Source organism: Stenella coeruleoalba (assembly GCF_951394435.1).
Source record: "Stenella coeruleoalba genome assembly, chromosome: 8".
In the NCBI taxonomy this organism is placed as follows: Eukaryota; Metazoa; Chordata; class Mammalia; order Artiodactyla; family Delphinidae; genus Stenella; species Stenella coeruleoalba.
In genome coordinates, this window is record NC_137154.1 from 3,835,670 (window position 1) to 3,856,545 (window position 20,876).

General features: G+C 52.4%; 1 protein-coding gene across 1 annotated transcript; it reads left to right on the forward strand.

The window, feature by feature from the left end:
* Positions 1 to 16,609: 16,609 nt before the first annotated feature.
* Positions 16,610 to 20,634, forward strand: FGF19 (fibroblast growth factor 19; the record flags this gene model as incomplete). The annotated part of the gene is made up of 3 exons (XM_079930370.1): positions 16,610 to 16,972; positions 17,386 to 17,489; positions 20,320 to 20,634. The coding sequence occupies exons 1-3, from the start codon at positions 16,732 to 16,734 to the stop codon at positions 20,632 to 20,634; spliced, it is 660 nt and encodes a 219-aa protein (XP_079786496.1). The 5' UTR covers positions 16,610 to 16,731.
* Between the last annotated feature and the right edge of the window lie 242 nt (positions 20,635 to 20,876).

The following is a 20,876-nucleotide window of genomic DNA, read 5'->3' on the forward strand; positions in this document are numbered from 1 at the left end:
ATTAACATGAAAGTGGAAATTACCCAGAACCTCACCTTCAAAAGATAAGCCTGCTACTGTTTGGAGCATCTCCTTGGGGCCTTTCGCTTTCTTCTTCTTGTTATTGTGGAAAATAGCATACATACTAAAAAGTGCATAAAAAAAGTAGAACTTCACTAATAGCTTTTTAAATTGAAGTGTAGTTGGTTTACAATGTTGTGTTAGTTTCAGGTGTACAACCAAGTGATTCAGTAATACATTATATATATATATATATACATACATATACTTACATGTATTCTTTTTCATATTCTTCTCCCTTATGGTTTATTACAGGATATTGAATGTAGTTCCCTGGGCTATATGGTGGGACCTTGTCGTTTATCTATTTTATATATAGTAGTTTATATCTGCCAATCCCAAACTCCTAATTTATCCCTCCCCCACCTGACACCCCAACGTTCACAGCAGCACTATTTACAATAGCCCAAACATGGAAGCAACCTAAGTGTCCATCAACAGATGAATGGGATAAAGAAGACGTGGTATATATATATATATACAATGGAATATTACTCAGCTGTAAAAAAAAAGAATGAAATAATGCCATTTGCAGCAACATGGATGGACCTAGGATTATCACAGTAAGTGAAGTAAGTCAGAAAGAGAAAGATAAATACCATATCACTTATATGTGGAATCTAAAATACCACATAAATGAACTTATCTATGAAACAGAAACAGTCGCACTAACAATTTTAAGGCAAAGACCCACAGAACCAACACGCAGGCAAGAGGCAGACCCTCAGTACCCAGAAACCTCCCTCCTGCCCCCTGGCAGCCCCAGCCCAGACTCCTCTCCCCGACGTAACCACTCTTCTGCTTTTGCTATAGTAACTTCCTTGCTGTAAGCTGGACACACCTCTTAACGCCAGCTGCGCTGTGCTCTGCCCTCTCCCTCTTTCTTACGTTCGTGAGTGTTGCTCCTGTGGCCCCATGAGCTTGCAGTCATTCGACCTCCTTTGCTGTGTAACATCCCACGGTGTGACCGTGCTACACCCCATTCATCCCTCTCCCTGTACAGAGACATCGGGACCATTTCAGGCTGCAGCTGTAGGAACGTAGCTGCTCAGAAGGGACGGTGGCAGGGTGATGGTGTCGGGCTGTGGGACTGCGGGTTGTAGCGCACTTGGAGCTTCCACACTACCGAATGATGCCAACTGGTTTTTCTTTTTTACCTTTTTCCTTTTCTTTGGCCGCACCTTGTGGCATGCAGGATCTTAGGTCCCTGACAGGGATGGAACCCGTGCCGCCTGCAGTGGAAACACAGTCTTAACCACTGGACCACCAGGGAAGTCCCGCCAACTGTTTTTTTTGTTCTGTTTTGTTTTGTTTCTTTTTTTTTTTTTTTGCAGTACACGGGCCTCTCACTGTTGTGGCCTCTCCCGTTGCGAAGCACAGGCTCCGGACACGCAGGCTCAGCGGCCATGGCTCACGGGCCCAGCCGCTCCATGTCATGTGGGATCTTCCCAGACCGGGGCACGAACCTGTGTCCCCTGCATCAGCAGGCGGACTCTCAACCACTGCGCCACCAGGGAAGCTCCCCGCCAACTGTTTTTTAAGTCAACCTTTTGCTCTGCATCTATGTAGAGATCTTTGAAAAGCGGCCATGGGGTCAGTGTGTGCCCACGCAAAACCAAAGGCTCCCCTATAAGTGCTTGTGTGTGCAGAGGACATTTCAGAAAGGTGACATCTCTGGCAAAAGCTGTTAGCAGTCCGACTGCTGGGCGTGGGAGGGGAACTGCGTTTATGCTTCATGTTACGCCCTCTCTATTGTTTAATTACGTTCCCACGGGCATGTTTGCTTCATAATCAGAACAGGCTCATATGCGGGTGTCGCGTGGAAGCCTGGGATTATTAAGTGCCGTGGCCTTCTGCAAACCCACCTTGCTCCTGACTGGCAGGGCTGCCCATGCTGTGAGGTCCAAACCATCCCCAGGAGTTGGACGTTGAGGTTGGTTTCCATTTCTCACTATGGTGCACAAGATTAGAATAAATTTACCCGAATAGCCATTTTGACCCATTTCTATGATCTTTCCCTCCCTTCCAACCAGGTCTTTAAAAAAATATTAGAAAAGTAGTGCACGGTCTTTAGAGAAAATTTGGGAATTGGTTAAAACGCAAGAGAAGCATGCAGACAGAGCCCACCGCCAGCCTCCCCCACCCAGTGCCGGTGCTACCGGACTGTTTCCTCTGGTTTTTTTCCCTGCCATGCTGGGCTTGTGTTTGCCCTGAGTTGGAAGCCCCCCATACATACACTTCTGCAATGAGGGTCAGCGTTTGGGGTCACACAGTCTTCCCTCAGCTACTTAGAACCCAGGCACAGGTGCAAAGCAAGGCCATCCTACTGCTTTCCTCCTGGCCAGAGGCAGGCCAGTGGTTGTGTTGTCTTTGACAGCCTGCCCGACCCATGCTCCGAACCCCTGGCTTCTTCAAACCTTACGCGGGAGAACTGGGGTGGGGGGCTCGCGGAGTGAAAGTGGTCCACCCATGGCTTCTCAGAACGTTGGGCTAGCCTGTAGCTTGTAAATTTCCCTTTGCCCACCTTCATCCCCCCCACCCCATCCCTGACTTCATTCATGCCACAAATATCTCCTAAGCAGCTACGATGTGCCAAGAGGATGCTAGGTGCCGCAGAAACAGCAATATTCAGGTGGACGAGGGCCCTGCGCTCGTGAACCATGAGCAGGGTGAGCATATGATGAACACACTAATAAAGAAGTCACATTGTGTCGTGTTTTGTTGGCGTAGAAGGTCTTCTGGCATCTGTTCTCTCCCCCACCCCACCCCTGTGTCATCCAGAGAGCGCTGCCATATTGCATCACCCCGGGATCTGTGGAGTTGTGCAGTGCGCAACCTGGGCCACTGTGCATGGTGGCCCTGTGCCAGGGCCCCCGACTCACAGAGACCAGGAAGCTGATAAACAAAGCCTCCTAAGGCCTGGGTATCTTTCCAATCCTCCCTTCCTAGAAATTTCTGCATAATGGAAGAAGCCCCTAGGGAGGGCAATGCTTTTTCTCCAACGGCCTGGTTGGATTGCCGGGAGACAGAACCAGAAAGTAGCAGCAGCAACTGTGTGCCAAGCACTGTGTCTGGTGTTTCCAGGCATCATTTCATTTCCTGTTCGGAGCAGCCCTGATTCCCAGTGAGGACACCGAGGCTCAGAGAGGCGGGGGAGCGTCCCAAAGCAGGTCAGTGTCAGACCCCAGAGCACCTGGGCTTTGCCGACCTTGGAGTAAACAGGCCCTTGAACTGTAAAGGGGGCGCCCCCTCCCCATTTGGAAGAGCCACAGGTGGCAGCCCCCAATTTGTTCCCTGCCCATTAACAGCCCCGACCTCTGAACCACACTGGGCGTCAAGGAATTAGAGCAGAGATATGCCACCTTTTGGGAGCTGACACCCCTCTTCTTATTTAATTCCTCCCCGCCTCCCTCAGCCTCTCCAAGTGTCAGTTGGCAAGCATCTGTCCCGTAAATCAAAGCACTCCCGACTTGCTGGGTGTGACAGGTCTCCGAGAATTTCATGGAGCCCTTTGGAGGAAGCATCGTTGTGAACCGCGAAAGCATTTGACAAAGTTAAAAGTGGCCCGGAGAGCCCGGCTCTGGAGGAGCTCAGAGCCTTGGGCAGGCGCAGATTCCATCCAGGAAGGGCAGCTCCTCTGACCCTCTAAGGAAACCTGGGGAAGGTTCCGGCTGGTGGGGCCAGAGCAGAAGGCCATTGTGCTGGAGCCCAGGGATCCTTTGAGAGGAAGGTGACACTTGGGGACGTGTAAGACAGCGCCGTCTGCACGCCTTTGACCACTGAAGCCGCACGGACGTCCCTGCGTGTGGTCACTCACTGTCGACGGATCGGAGTCACTGACCACGCCCCAGGGACCCTTTGTCTGCCGGCCCGAGTGAACATCTCATAAACAGCCGATGCAATAGTTTCTGTGTTGCGATTACAGAGAAGATCCATTTCCAGTGTAGAAAACGTAGGGAAAGCAGAGACAAATGCAGATAGAAATAAAATGGTGCATTATTTCTTTTAATGTACCCCGATGCATGCTTTCGTTCTTTTTTTCTTTTCCCCTCTGGCTTTTATAGAAGCAGAACGTTACTCTGCGTCCAGCCGACGTCTTGCTTTGCGCGCTCCGCATCCCACGGTGACGATTTCAGCTGGGGGCTCCCTCGCTCACCTAACTGCTTCCTTAGCATTGAGCGAGTAGCTTTCCCCACTGTTTCAGACTCACTGTTTCTCTCCCCAGGCCTCGCCTGCCATGGGAAGCCCAGGCCCAGCTTCCAGTCGTGGGGTTTGGCCTGGTGGGACTACGCCAGCTGTGTGCTGGGGCCAAGGGTGGAGGGGGTATGGGGAGGGTGCATTTGAACCCAGGTCAATGAGCCCATCGGCCCCCAGGGTGCCTGGAGGGGAGCCCCTTAGTGAACTAGTGTCGAGAATCATCTCTGGCCCTCCGCCGGGACGACCAGCCCCCAGTCTTGGGGGCGTCTCTGCTGGCTCTCTCCATGTCTTCTCCAGCAGACCCCCTTGACCAACCCCCCATGCACGCACACAGGTGTGTGTGCCCCCTGTCTCTGTTGGAGGACACTCTGAGACCAGCCACCCACTACCTGTCTCGCGGGGCAAAGGAGGAGCCGTCTCGGTTGGGGGTCATTGTGCTGTAGTGGAAAAGTTGGGACAGCATTGACCAAGGGGCCTGCTGATGGGGGGCTGAATGGTGTCCCCCAAGGGAATGTCCAGCTGGAAGCTGTGGATGTGAACTTACTTAGAAAAAGGGTCTTTGCAGGTGCAATTAAAGATCTTGAAATGAGATCATCCTGGATTATCCAGGTGGGCCCTAAATCCAGGGACAAGTGTCCTTACAGGAGAGAGGCAGAGGGACATTTGAGACAGAGAAAAGAGGAGACAGAAGGCACGTGAGGACAGAGGCAGAGGCCGGAGAAAGGCGGCCACGGGCCCAGCGATGCCTGGAGCCCCCAAAGCTAGAAGAGGTAGGAAGGACCCTCCCTCAGACTCTCGGGAAGGAACCTGCCCTGTTCACATCTGGATCTGGGGCTTCTGGCCCCCAGACGGTGGGAGAACAGACTTGTGTGTGTAAGCCGCCCACTTTGTGGTCATTTGTTACGGGCGCCCCAGGACACTGATGAGGAGTCCCGGGTCACTGCTTGGAAGCGGCGTGGCCCCGGCAGGGGTACCCGTATCCTCGAGTAAGGGTGACGACCCGGGGTCTCGGTAGAGCCTGGCACGGCAGAGGTGCCTGGAAATGGCCGTTGGGGGCCGCAGCGACTTGTAGTCCAAGAGGACGGGAGGCCAAGGGCCACCCCACGGAAACATCACGTGTGACCTGGTAGGAGGCGGGCTGCCGCTTAGCAGTACCCAGGTCCAGAGAAGCCCTGGACGGGGCTTTGGAAAAAGACCCCTTCTTGTTGCTGCCTAAGTGCAGCAAAAGGTCGGGATTGGGGCCGACAAGACCAGCCCTCCAGACGTGCCCAGTGCCTGCACCCCAGCCCTCGTGGCCCGGCCCGCCCGGGGGCCCTGGGAGCCACCAGCAGCCCCTCCGTTCTCACGCATCCACTGCAGCTGAGTCTTGTCCCATTTCCTAGATGGGGAAACCAGGCCCAGTGCTGGTCCCCAGCACTCAGCGGGAGCCTTTGGAAGGAATCTCCAACCCCCTTGATCTGTGGTATGTGCAGCCAGAAACCCTAGCCAGAACTGAGCTGGGAGCATCTGTCTAAATGCCTCAAAACAGAAATACCTCTGGGCTCTGCTGACCTGCCAGAAAGGCAGGGCTGGAGGCCCGGGAGCTGAGGACGCCGCTCTCATCCGTCCTTCTGCTCACCCGCCTCCTTCTCTCCTCTTTCACTTCACAGACGTTTATCAGGCCAGGTACATGCCAGGGCCATGCTGGGCCCTGGGCGTACGGTACTGACCAAGATCTCCACAGCCCCGCCATGGAGCTCATAGACGCTGGACAGAGGGAAATACGGAAGCGATGGCAGAAACCATCGTTTGATGACGATTATGGTAAGTTCTGTAAAGGAGGCAAGGGTCCCTTCTGAGCTTCATTTCCTCAGCTGTGAATGGGGACAGCACCCTCAGGGCTGCCATGGCCAGAGGCACAGGCCACAGGCACACGCCCACACGAGCACACGCACACGCATACAGGTATGCACACGCTCACACACGAGCACGTGCACTCATACACACACACACACACATGTGCACGTCCACGGGTACACACATGCACGCATGCAGTGTCTGACCCAGAGCTGGCGCTCCGCTCCATGGTGACTACCAGCTGTAATAAACGGTGCAGAATGCTCTGGAACGCTCGGCCCAAGCTGGACTTCTCACCATCTTCTGATTCCTAAAACGGCTGTTCCCTGTGCCCTGGACTTGGGTGTGCTTCTCAGGTAACCCTTCAAAGAGGAGGCTGACACCCCCATATGGAACGAGACCCAGCCCCCAAGTTCGTAAACATGATCTCCCACTTTTAAAAATGGCATTGCTTGTGACCGAATGGAAGCTACCGATTGAAGAGAGAACTGAGCCACTGTCTACTGGCAGGGAGGGGGTGGGGAAGAGCTGCTGCGGGACTGGAGAGCTTTTGGGGTCATTCCCTAGGGAACGGCTGCCTCGGAAAATATATCCTGTGACATCAGGGAGACAACGTGACTCCCGTTTATCCAGGAGACACGCCCCTGGAAGGCCCAAAATAGCCCGACTTCTCTACACCCTACTTGGTGCTGCGCTGTGGCACCGTGGGTCGGCCCCACGGCCTCCCGGGCCTCAGTTTCCTGCTCTAGAAAATGTGGGGGTGACAGCGATCTTGATGGACCCACGGTGCTCTCACTGTGCTTCAACAGGAACAAATCTGGGAACCTGGTCTGGGGCTGGAAATCCCTCCCGATGCACCAGCCACTGGCTCTACAATAAGCCACGAGTGGGTACCAGGCAGGTGCGTGGGGCTTTCTCCTCTATTTTTTTTTTTTTTGCATTTTATTTAATTTATTTTTTATACAGCAGGTTCTTATTAGTTATCTATTTTATACATATTAGTGTATATATGTCTATTTTTTATTTTGAGAAATTCCAAACCTCCACAGAACTTTCCAGAACAGCACAAGAAACCCCCATACTCCCTTCCCCCGTATCACCAACATTTGCCACATTTGCATCCTTACTCTCTCCTACATATGCGTTTTTCTGAACCATTTGAAAGTTGTGGATATGACAGTTTTATTTCTAAATACTTCACAAGCAAGGACATTTTCTACACAACCACGAGACAAGGAGAAACCCAGGAAATGTAACCACCACAGACTGTTAACCAGCAGACAGCCTGCATTTACATTTCTCCAAGGGTCCCGGTAATGCCCTTTATAGCGGTTTACTTTCTCTTGACACTTTTTTTGAAGATTAAAATTTTTTTTTATTTCTAAAAAACTTTTATTTTTCTATTGGAGTATAGTTGACTTGTAACATTGTGTTAGCTTCAGGTGTACAGCAAAGTGATTTATTTATTTATTTATTTTTTGGCGGTACGCGGGCCTCTCACTGCTGTGGCCTCTCCCGTTGCAGAGCACGGGCTCCGGACGCGCAGGCTCAGCGGCTATGGCTCACGGGCCCAGCCGCTCCGCAGCACGCGGGATCTTCCCGGACCGGGGCACGAACCCGTGTCCCCTGCATTGGCAGGCGGACTCTCAACCACTGCGCCACCAGGGAAGCCCAAAGTGATTTATTTATACATATACATATATCCATTCTTCTTCAGATTCTTTTCCCATGTAGCTTATTACAGAGTATTGAGTAGAGCTCCCTGTGCTATGCAGTAGGTCCTTGACGATTATCTGTTTTATCAACATATATAGTAGTGTGTATCTGTTAATCCCAAACTCCTAATTTATACCCCCCCCTTCCCCTTTGGTAGCCATCAGTTTGTTTTCTAAGTCTGTGCGTCTTTTGTAAAGAAGTTCGTTTGTATCTTTTTATTTTTTTGGCTGTGCGGCACAGCTTGCAGGATTTTAGTTCCCTGATCAGGGATTGAACCCGGGCCCTGGAATTGAAAGCACCGAGCCCTAACCCCTGGACTGCCAGGGAATTCCCTCATTTGTATCATTTTTTAGATTCTAGATATCAGTGATATCATATGGTATTTGGCTTTCTCTTTCTGACTTACTTCACTTAGTATGATAATCTCTAGTCCATCCATGTTGCTGCAAATGGCATTATTTCATTTTTCATGGCTGAGTAATATTCCATTGTGTATATATACTATATATCACATCTTTATCCATTCATCTGTCGATGGACACTTACCATGTCCTGGCTATTGTAAATAGTGCTGCTATGAACATTGGGGTGCATGTAAGTATGGTTTTCTCTGGATATGATTGGGCAGGTGTTTTTAATAAGGGACTTTCAGAGTGTAGGGGGGTTTCTGTTTCAAAAGACTTTATCACAAATCCAATGCTGCACTGGACTGTGTGTGTGCGCGTGCGTGTGTGTGTTTTGGGACAGAAGGAATGTCGTTACAACAGAGTGTGTTCCTGTCCCCTCTCTGCTGCCCACAGGCTGGATGTCTTTGGGCCCATCCTTTCCCCTCCCTGGTTCTTATTTTGTTCATTTAGGGATGAGGGGCTTCTAGGAAATCATCTTTGCAGGTCCTGTCCAGCCCCAGAACTCTGAGCCCATCCATTTCAAATGAGCTGGAACAGTGCGTTCAACGTCCATAGAAGCTTAGCCTCGGGGAACACCTACCTGTCCTTCCTGATGGTCTCTGCCTGGGCCAGGTGGGAGGAGACCAGGTTTGTCAGTTGCAGTTCCCCTCAGCTCCATTTTTCAAATCGCCTTTTTGGAAGCTGGCTGCAAAACCGCAGGACTGCTTCAGGCCCTGTTCTGGTTCCGGGGAGCAGCCTGAGCCTTTGGTTAATTCTTCTACCTGACTGGAAATTAGAGTGACATGTGCCTGTCGCAACACCGCCCCTGAGCCCTGCTCCCTGGGTGACCTCATTCGTTCCTTTCCTGGAAGCTGCTCGCCATTCCCTTATGCATCAGCGGGTCTTTACTGCCAGCCCGGCTTTGAGCCTCAGTCTCTCATCTGTCAAATGGGTCAACAGCTGGCTCTCAGTGCTGCTGCAGGAATTCTGTGTGATAACGACATTGACTGCAGAGCAGAGACGAGGTCTTACACGCGAGCTGAGGCAAAGGAACCGGATCTGATCGTGGGTGAAAGTCGCTGCCCCTCCTCCCCCAATGCTGGTAGGTTTCTCTCTCTATCAACTTCATTCCAAGAGGAATTCCAGCATTCCGAGGGTCACGATGAAAATGACAGCGGGCATCTCAGAGTCCAGCAGTGCTCCCTGAAGTGTAATTACGGTACAGGGGGCTATCCTGTTCCAGACTTCTGGGGAAGTTCTCATTTACGCTACCTGGCTGGCCCAAAGCATCCTGCAACTGAAATGCCAACTACACCCGCGCGGGGCCTCCCTGCCTGCATCTCTGGACGCCTCAAGTACATCCCCCAGCTGCAGGGGAGGAGCCCTGCCTCTGGGGAACCATAGGGCAGGAAGAGGCTCTGGCACATGAGGTCTGACCCATCAGAAGTGCTCAGAAATGTTGGCAGATCAACAAAAAAATCAATACGGTGTTGAAAGCCAGGGAAGGGTGTAAGGAAGGATGGATGGAATGAACAAGGAAAGGAGAGACAAACTGTCAAACCCAGTGAATTCGCGGCCACATCAACACCTCCTGGTTCCTTTAAATGATTCGCACAGTATTTCTTGACCACCAACTACATGTCAGGATCTGTACAAGGCACTGAGGGCTCGGCTGTCAACTGTGCAGACGCATCCCCCACCTCCGCGGAGATGCGTCCAGGAGGAGGCAGATGACAGAGCAATAATGGCACCAAGAAACAACAGCCAGGTGTGACTGAACCAGGGCTGCTCTGAAGCGGGGGGGGAGGAATCTCTCTTGCTGTATTACAGGGAATCAACCCAGGGGCTCAGATGACCACTCTAGGAAAATACCCAGGCGGGTGATGGGGCTGAGAAATCGGAAGGCAGGGTCCTGGCCCGGCTGAGCCTCTGAATTTGGGCGGGCCTCTCAACTTTCTGAGAGAGTCTGTTTTGGTTTTCCCTTCTTTCCTTCTTCTTCTTCTTTTTTTTTAAATAGAGTGCAATAATTAAGAGTTTTATGACTTGAATTCAGACAGAACTGGATTCAAACCCCAATTCTGCTTTTATTAGCTTCGTGCCTCTGGTCAGAGTACAGTTTCTGAGCCTCACTTTCCACATCTTTAAAATGGGCGCTGGGACTTCCCTGGCAGTCCACTGGTTAAGACTCCGCACTTGCGCTGCAGGGGGAATGGGTATGATCCCTGGTCAGGGAGCTAAGATCCCCCATGCCCCAAGGCACGGCCAAATAAATAAATAAAAATAAAATAAAATAAAATGGGTGCTGCGTATTCACAAGCGCCAAGACATGGAAGCAACGTAAGTGTCAATTGACAGATAAATGGGTAAAGAAGATGTGAGATACATATATATATGTACACACACAATGGAATGTTACTCAGCCATAAAAAGAATGAAATAATGCCATTTGCAGCAACATGGATGGACCTAGAGATGATCGTCCTGAGTGAAGTCCGTCAGAGAGAGAAAGACAAATATCATATGATATCACTTATATGTGGAATCTAAAAAAAATGATACAAATGAATTTGTTAACCAAACAGAAACAGACTTACAGGCATAGGAAACAAACTTATGGTTAGTTTGGGGAGGGGGTGGGAGGTAGGGATAAAGTAGGAGTTTGGGATTAACATATACACACTACTATATATGAAATAGATAAATCAATAAGGACCTACTGCATAGCACAGGGAACTCTATTCCATACTCTGTAATAACCTATATGGGAAAAGAATCTGAAAAAGAATGGATATATGTATAACTGAATCACTTTGCTGTATACCTGAAACTCACACAACACTGTAAATCAACTACCCTTCAATAAAAATACAATCGGTGCTGTGAAAATTAAACGTAAAAACATAAAGTGCCTAGCACACTTCTTGGCACGTACTAAGGGCTTAACAAGTGTCAGCCATCCCCATGCCCATGCCCATGCCCATCATCATCATCATGACCAGCACAGCGCCTGCTATGTAACAGGCATACAGCAAAGCGAGCCCACTTTGCGTATCAAGTTCGAAGAATCGTCAATTGGTGGAGGCTGGCTTGGCAATCACAGGTCTGGGGTCCTAGTACTTTCCAATTTCAATATTTTCATTTTATCTGAAAGACATCACTACCAGCACAGTTAATGTTTTCTCATCAAGCTACTTTTTGCTTTCTTTCGCTGGGTCACGTTTACGCCGTTGCTGCATTCTTACATCGCTACACTGATGGGTCCAAATCTTTTCCGTTGGAACATGTTTCTGTTTTGATGATGGAGGCGGTGAGAAAACAGAATTCATGGGCAGGAATCAATCCCAGGAAAAACGTGCCAGCTCCCATCATTACAAATGACAAAAGTCAGGCAAAACAAGACCCAGGCCCCGCCCGATGGGGGTGGGGGAGGAGCTGGTCAACTTGGGGGGGTGGGTCTCAGGCCCTGGAGTGGGGGGTCGGTGGGGTGAGTGTCTGAATCAACAGCAAGAGAGGCTGCCGGCTGCTGTGCCACCTGGGTGATGGCTGGTGGTGGCCGTGACTTAAACACCGTGTCAGACTCGCCCGATGATGTCTGGAGGAAGCTGTACCTCCCTCAGCGTAGACAGGACAGGGTAGTTCCCGAATTCCAGGAGAACGCCACTCCAGCTTGCCCTGATCTAGCGGCCTCACGCTGAGGGAACGCACATGGGAAGAGAGACCACGGGCCCAGTGATTCCCCTTCCGAGAGTGGGCAGGTGTCAGATGTGCCTCCACAGATGTCCTCCCCTGGTTGACGTGGACTCTGGGAAATTGGAAACAAGATAAATATACAGCAACGGGGGACAGACTGCACACCCCCCGGTACACCACTCAGACCTGCTGGCACCTGGAGAGGCCGCCTGCAGGATATTTAATGCCACGGGAAATGTTTAGAGTAGGTGGGGCAACAGGAGGATACAATTCAAATACTTAAAAAAAATATATGAACACACTTTCAAAAATCTGAGGAAGAAATTCACCCAAATAGAAACAGTGACTCCTAATGCAGTCATGATGTTACAGGCTTCAGAATTGTCCTTTGTGCTCTCCTGTATTTTCCAAATTTTCAACCAGGAACAAGGATGACGTTTGCACTGAAAATGTTCAAAATCAACTTTACTGAGGCATAATTTACAATCAAATGCCGCCTAATTTCAAGGGCACCGTTCAAGGAGTTTGGACAAATGTCATTGCCTGTTATTATTCACAGCAATCAAGAAAAAGAACATTCCCACCATCCCAGAAAGCATCCTCTGGGCCTTTCCAGTAGATCCCCACCCCCTCTCCCGCCTTGGGCAACCACCGGCCAGGATTTGTCACCGTAGGTTAGACTGGTCTTTTCTTTAATGTTACCATTACATTTTTTTTTGGATTTTTTAAATAATATTTTTATTTCAATTCTTCAGTACCATTACATTTTAAAATAAATAATAGGGACTTCCCTGGTGGTGCAATGGTTAAGAATCCGCCTGCCAATGCAGGGGACACATTGGCAGGTCGGGGAAGATCTAAGCCCCTGCGCCAGAACTACCGAGCCCGTGAGCCACAACTACCGAGCCCATGTGCCACAATTCCTGAAGCCCGTGCACCTAGGGCCTGTGCTCCACAACAAGACAAGCCACCACGATGATCAGCCCATGCACCGCAACGAAGAGCAGTCCCCGCTCGCCGCAACTAGGGAAAGCCCGCGCGCATCAGCGAAGACCCAACGCAGTCCCTCAAAATAATTAATTAATTTAAAAATAAAAATAAAATAAAATAAGTAATAAATGTAGCAAATATAGCCCGTCTGTTATACACCTACATTTGCCAGGCGGTCTCTGTGTAAATATGGATCCCGTGTTTGATAGAGATATCTTTTATCTCTAATGTGAGTTAATTCTCACATGAACTCTTTTGGAGTTTAAAAACTTTCCTTTTTCTGTTTCACAAATAAGGAAACTGAGGCTCAGAGAAGACTTCTCTTTTCTAGGCTGGCAGGATGCCCTGTTTTTAGAACAATGATCCTAATAGGGGGAGAAAAGGGCTTTGGTGAAGCAGAACGCTTTGGGGAAAAGGATGCATGTTCTAGTAGATTCTAGCAAAAATATGAGGCTGAGATTCATGTGCCCCCCCTCCCACCCCGAGTTCCAGTCTCGGTGAGGCCAAGAACCGGCTGTGTGGCTTGTCCCCCGCCCCTGCCCCCCGCATCCAAGTCTTCACCATCCTTTCTGTCCCCAAAGTTCCTATTTTTTTCTGATGAAGATTTTTACCAACACCCAGAAGTTTCTGTAATTACAAAGTACTTCTCAACTAAGGGGCGGGGGCGGGGGATTTGGGATGGGCCCAGAGAATTGCTTGTGTATTTAAGAAGGCACTTTTGACATTGTAACGTAAATTTCTAACTGTAAAGTGAAAAGAAAAGGGATTACTTCCACAATGCTAAGCCTGGAAGTCAAGCTAAAGAGATTTTCTTAGCTGTTGGGATGTGGGTTTAGAAACAATGGAAACTGACCACGATCAGAAGAACGACACCAACAAGCTCAGATGCAGGAGGGAGAGCCCAGGAGAAGGGTTTAGGGCAGTTAAAAAAGATCCCAGCTAACATCAGACCCAGAACAAAGCCGCCACGCCAAGCCCTGCTGGCCATCTGGGCCTGAGACCCCTGGGGCCCTGCGTGGGTCGAGAGAGTGTGGGGATGATTGGACCTTGCTTGCATTGCCCGCTCCACTCACCAGGGTGAGTCAGATGGCTCAGCCACCTGGACCAAATCAAGTGCAGCCCGAACGCTGGAAATCAGCCCCACCCAGCACACTGGGGGTTGCAGGGGTCGGGGTCTGCCTTGAGCAGCTCGGGAGCGGGCTGGTCCTCACCTCCGGGGCCATCACCGCTCTCACCTGGAGAGCCCCACCGTTAGCGGCAGCGCCCCCTGCTGGCAAGCGTCGCCTCTCCTCGGCCCTTTTTGGCTTCCTGCCACCACACGGACCCAGGGTACCAGCGAACCAGCCCAGACTCTGCGCCCCACCGCCTGGGTGCAAACTCTGGCTGGAGGTCTGGCCGAGTCTGGGCTGGTTAACAGATTAACCACCGAGACTCGCAGACCATTGCTCTGACCATGAAATGTCACGTACACAGCAGCTCCCCAGGCGATGGCTGTCCGTCTCCATGAACTAGATCCCGGGCACTATCTGTCCACTCTCCCGTACGACCCAGGACAAGGCTGAAAGCAGGCAGGAGGAGGCAAGAGGCCCAGCAGGCTCATGAGCTGTCCAGGGAGCAGCGGGGCGTGATCTGTGCTGCAGAGGGTCTGACGCTGGGACCCGCGCCCCCGCTAGGAGGCCACGCTGTCTCCCTGAAATGCAGCTTGGCCTAGATTTACAAGTCCGACGGCCTGGGTTCAAATTCCAGGTTCACCACTTACAGGCTGTGCAGCCTGGGGTCACTGTGACACTCTTCTGGGGCCCCCTCTCTGTTCAGTGGGGGAGGGCAGAATACCGTGGGGGGAGAGCACCCATCACACGCTGAGAACAGGGCCTGGGCGTCGGAAGCTGCCTCTTTCCCAGCTTCCTGAGCTCCTGGCTCACGGTGGCCTCTCTTTTCCCACCATGGCCTTAGGAGGGGCAGCGGAGCGGCGCGGGTGGAGCCAGAGGCCGCCCCGTCCTCCCCCGGCCCAATTTGGGGCACGGCCCCCAGTGCAGCCTCTGTCACCCTCCTCAATGCCCCGCATTTATCCAGGATCTTTAAAACGAAAGCTGCAGGGGAGGGTAATTAAGTTTAATAGGGGCCGCTGTCGATTTAAAGCCACAGGGGGGAAGTAATTAGATTTAACAGAAGCCCGAGGCTTTCTGAACCAAGACACTCAGCGTGGGGGTCCCCGGCCTATAAAGCTTTCGAGATGATGTCTTTTTGTAAAGACTTTCCTGGTGACATTTTCTGCACGCTCCGTCATTAACGCCAGTCACCGACTGGGGTATGAACATGGCCTTTGCTCATTGAAATTCATTAGGCCTGGCATTGCTTTCTCCCTTGTCTCCCCTGTTTGCCCTCCCGTCGCCCCTGAGCTCAGCCAGTGTGGCTTTTCCCCCAAACCAGCCTCCTGGGGCCCCTCACCCAGAGTTGGGGGCGGAGGGGTTGGAGGAACAATGAGAAAGAATCAGTGTCGAGCCAAAAGCCCCCTAGGAGGACCCCTCTTTTTCCCGCCGGGCATTCTCTGGACGCGGTCTCCTTTTTCCCAGCCTCATCAGAACAGCCATCCAGTTTGCGGGAGCCACTGCATTGAGTGGCCCCAATTTCCCCAGCTGGTGCCTGTCCCCCCCACCCCCGCAAACAGCACACCCTGGCACTGCAGAAGCGCTCAGGGACCCAAGGACCGGACCTACGGCAAAAGGCCCCTCAGAAACAAAGGAGCCTCCCTGCGCCGTGCACCCTGGAAAGTCAGTTTCCCAATCCGCAGCTTGCGAGCCCACCCTGCCCCCGAAAGGCGCCTTCACCACGACGGCCCTTCCAGGCTCCATCTCCGGGGACTGCAGCGGGCCGAGCCGGGAGGAGGCGGGACGGCGACGGGGCGCAGAGCCAAGCCGGGCCGAATCCGGGGCTGAGGCGCCATCTAGCGCTCGCCCGCGCGACCCCATTGTTCCTCCGAGAGTGGAGGTCGCGCCCGGTCCCCAGTCGGGGGACAATTTGCTGGGGTAAAAGCGGGGGGCGGGGATGGTCGGTGCGGGCAGGGATCGCGAGAACAGAAAGCCGGAGAACGTGAGAGGGTCTGAGCTGCAGGCAAAATTCTAGTGGACGGCTTCGGCTCTGGAGCTCTGAGGGTTGGGACCGTGGCGGGAGGGAATGGATGTGGACTTTTTGGGGAGAGGACCCCAAAGCCGAGGCGAGTCTTTTCCGACCGGGAGTAAAGGACGGAAAGCTCAGCGCCATCCCCCCCGCCCCCCCGATCTTTGATCCCGGGATTCCTGCTCCGCGCCCCTGCTAGCGCCCCGCGACCGGCGCATTCCCCGGGGAGCCCGTGGCCTGGGGGCTGGGCTCCGTTGTCTCCTTGATTTCTTTGCAGAACCAACATCGCCCAGCCGAGAGCGACCTGGCCGCAGGCCTCGCCCCCGCGCCGCGGGTAGGAGCTCCCCCCAAGTCTCCGGCGAAGCCGGGCCTCCTCCTCCTCCAGATCTGGGCGGCCTGGGCGGGGTCACCCGGGCGGGGCCCAGGGAGAGGCTGAGTCGGGGGCGGGGTGTGAGTGGGTGTGTGTGGGGGGCGGAGGGCTGATGCAATCCCGATAAGAAATGCTCGGTGTCGCGGGTGAGACGCTCTATATAAGGTCGCAGGCCTCGAGCCGCCGCGCCGTCGGAGCTGGAGAGCCGAACGCCCAGGTGCCCGGTGCACACGGCTGCCTCCTGTCTCGAGGGCAGCGGCCACCCCGCCTCCGCACGCTCCGCTCCGCAGGCCCTCCCGGCTGCCGCCCAGCCTCCCGCACCCTCACCGCCCGCTCTGCGCCCAGAGCCCCGAGCCCGAGGGAGGTGCCATGCGGAGCGCTCCGAGCCGGTGCGCCGTGGCCCGCGCCCTGGTCCTGGCCGGCCTCTGGCTGGCTGCAGCCGGGCGCCCCCTAGCCTTCTCGGATGCCGGGCCGCACGTGCACTACGGCTGGGGCGAGTCCGTCCGCCTGCGGCACCTGTACACCGCGGGTCCCCAGGGCCTCTCCAGCTGCTTCCTGCGCATCCACTCAGACGGCGCCGTGGACTGCGCGCCGGTTCAGAGCGCGCACAGTGAGTGCCCGCCGGGTCCCCCACCCGTCACATCCTCCCTTCTTCCCTTTACCTCCTTCGGCTCCCGCGAGCTCCCCACTCCCGGGAACTCCAGGTCTTGGCACTCCGGCGTTCCACTCCCTCCCCGGACCCCCCCGACAGCGGGAGGAGCTGGCGGAGGGGGGAATGGGTGCCTGGACCTACTGCACCCACGCGTTACCCTCCCCTTCCCCCCTTCGGCTCCTGCGGACCCCACCACCACTCCCGGGAACCCCAGGTCTTGGCACCTCGGCATTCTACTCCCTCCCCGGGCCCCCAGACATCGAGAGGAACTGGGGGATGGGGGGGCACGGGCCCGCGCACCCACCAACCATTTCCACGTGTTGTGGGCCCCGCGGGCTCCGGCTGCAGTTTTCTGCTGTCTTCCCGCCCAGGTTTGATGGAGATCAGGGCAGTCGCTCTGAGTACCGTGGCCATCAAGGGCGAGCGCAGCGTCCTGTACCTCTGCATGGGCGCCGACGGCAAAATGCAAGGGCTGGTAGGTGTCTCCACCCGGCAGGACGCGCTGGGGCGCGGGCCTGCGGGCGAGGGGGGCGCGCTGGATCAGAGACAGGGTTTCCTTGCGTCCTCCGCCGGGGTCCCCATGGAGCTCGGAGGGGAAGGCTGCAAGGGCCGGACTAAGCTAATGTCCGACTTTCTAAATATGGAAGTTTATGGCCGGAGAATGCTTGAGACCCGCCTTTGCATTTCCACTTGAACCAAAAGCGGGTCCAGTCGGACTAAGGAAACCCATTTCTCGGCTCTTTGACGTTAAACGGGGAAAGCCCCCCTCGGGCCTTTTCCGATTCTGCCTGTGCCTGTGTGGTGCTCGGCCCCCCTCCCCCTCTCCCTGCGGTATTTTAAAAGAAGGGGGTGGGGAGGAAAGAAAGAAGGGTATATCCACAACTTGGGTTTTTTTTTTTTTTAAGTCAACCTTCAAATAAGTCAGAAGAAAAACCGCACTTGGGATTGAAGAGTTTTTTTACATTGAATTTTTATCCACTAGAAAAACTGATTTTTGCAGCCGTGTTAGGGTAATATTGCAGTGGCCGTGCTCATCCTCTTGTCGGGCTCACCTGAACTGCAAAGGCTTTTTTGGGTGGCGGGGGGCAGGCTGGGAAGGCCCAGGTAACCACAGAGGTCTCAGGGCAGGAAGTGAGCAGATGCCGTGTCTCTGGTCGCCGGAACAAAGGCGGAGAGTTCAAAGGGAGCCCGCGCCCCCGGGCTCGCAGAGGAGGCTGTGTGAGGTCCCGGCCTGGCGCGGGGCCTCAATGCAGCCCCGCTGCGTCGGGGGCTGGGATGGAGGGGCAGGGGCCAGGGGGTAGGGAGGGGACCGCTCCTCAAGGGATGCCCCACCATCCAGAAAAGATGGGTGCAGATGCCCGCCTTTCCGCAGCGCAAATCTTTGTGTCCCCAAATTTTGTGGTTCTGGTGCCCTTTTATTGTTTATCCATAGATAAATGAACCTGCCTGTTGCAGGCTTTATGGCAGTCCTGCGTGAAAGGACAAGAATGGAGGCAAAGAAAGCTGATACCCAAAGCCACTCCAAACCCGCAGTTGCCACTTTTGTGACGTTTACTCATGGGGGTGGGGTGAGGGCGCCAGTGGAGGGAGCGCCGGCAGGGGCCGATGGGTCTAACCCACCATTCTAGTCCAAACTGGGGGGTGAGGGTCTCCTCACGTAAAAGCCTGTTCTGCCTCTGCATCCCGTGGTCACGATTTAGCAAAACTTGAGGATTTTTTTTTGTTAAACAAATTCCACATTCTTCTAGAAACTCGAAATCATTTCATTTTCTCTATGGCAAATGAGATGCTAATTTCTCCCAAAGAACCAGCAGAGTGAAGTACCCGCTCCATTTGGTTTTAATTCCCTTGTTTCCCAATTTGCATTTCTCCGGCAGTCTGGTGGCCTTATCCCTGCACGGGTTGCTTCATGAGATGCAGGCCTTATCAGGGCCTTATCTAAGCACAGCGCTCACCCACCTGCAGTTCAGTGACCTTTGTAGGCTTGGGCAGAAATGAGACTGGGTGCCTCCCAGCGTAGTTTATGGCCCAGCCCTCCTGGCTCCCCGCCTTTGGCTGTCCTCTGTGTCCCCTGGACGTAATGAGCTTCTCCAGTTTGGGAGACGACTTGCTCATTCTCTGTTCTGGAACCAGAGACTGCTTTCCGGTCCTTCTGGCCACCCACGGGGTGGCGGCTTCTTCCTGGCCTGGGGGGAGGGGGCTGCCTTTATCTCCCCGATCCTGGCAGGCTGCCTGGAGGGCCCCAGCTACTGAATAAAGGAGCCAGAGGGGCTGAGGTTTCTCTTACCAGGGCACCAGACAAAAAGGCTCAGAACCGCAGTCATTTGGGCCTAAATGGGGAATAGGTTCTTTCATCTGGGCCCCGGATTGGATTACTCCTGATTCTTAATTAAAAGACTGATCCAAAAAGGATAACCTAGCTTAGCAATGTCTCCCAACGTGCCAGTGGAATACAAGGGACTTTTTCATGGCAATAATTACATAGTCAGTGTAAGGGGAAGGGAAGCATATGTGCCTATCGTGGCCGTGATTTTATGGGTGTTGCTCAGAACAAGACTAAGTTTAAACAGTGACATGAGTTAGTGAAAAATATAAAGGATCTATGTAAGGTATATATAGATATTGAGAATATACATAAAACACATGAAGTGTGTGTGGAGAGTTGAAGGTTACAAAGTATAAAGGTATATAAGGTACACATATATGTATAATATATGTTTAGTATATAGGTTTAATGTTATATTTAACATGTATTTAATATGATATAATTGATTAAATATTTACCTATTAATACAATGTGATGTATGTTTAATGAGTATATTAATATAACCAAAAGGTTTCTACTTCGTATATGTTATATAACCTTATACTGAATATACATAAGTACCTATATATTTATATATAAAGTATATGTTTAGTATATGTGTTTAGTGTTATATTAACACGCACTTAATATTATAATTATATTTATATATTAATAAAAGTAATATGGTTAATGAGTATATTAATATAACACATGCTCTATACTTTATATAAGTATATATACATTATACTAGATACATATAAGCATATATATATATAAAAATATGTGCTTTATACACCTTCATAGTTTATAAGCTTTATATAACCTTTAACTCTGTACACACACACACACACACACACGCGCGCGCGCAGCTCGTGGTGTGGACCCAAGTGGCGGTATGTAGCACACACGCTCACCTGGCTCTGGTCTCTCCACTGCTTCTGCCGGTGTCGCACCTGGTGGGCACCCACTGATGCTCACAAGCTGCCTCTTTGCTCTGCAGAGTCAGTACTCAGCTGAGGACTGTGCCTTTGAGGAGGAAATCCGTCCGGACGGCTACAACGTGTACTGGTCCAAGAAACACCACCTCCCGGTGTCCCTGAGCAGCGCCAGGCAGCGGCAGCTGTTCAAAGGCAGGGGTTTCCTGCCGCTGTCTCACTTCCTTCCCATGCTGTCCACCATCCCCACAGAGCCCGATGAAATCCAGGACCACTTGAAGCCCGATTTGTTTGCTTTGCCCCTGAAAACAGATAGCATGGACCCATTTGGGCTCGCCACCAAACTGGGAGTGGTGAAGAGTCCCAGCTTCTATAAGTAAGTAGAGGCTCTGTCCTCTTCCCACCCCCAGCTCCTGGAGACCAGGACCCAGGCCTGTGGTGCTTGCGGACTGGGTTTTCTACAAGTAGGATCCTGAGTCCAGGTTCTATTTAGCTTTAGGAAGAAACATTTAGAACTTGTACATAGACAAAAGTTTTACATTGGCTGTGCCAGTTTCTAGTGGATAGACTTGTATGATCATAAAATTGTAAGCCTTCCATCCTACCCGTCCAGCCGCTACCT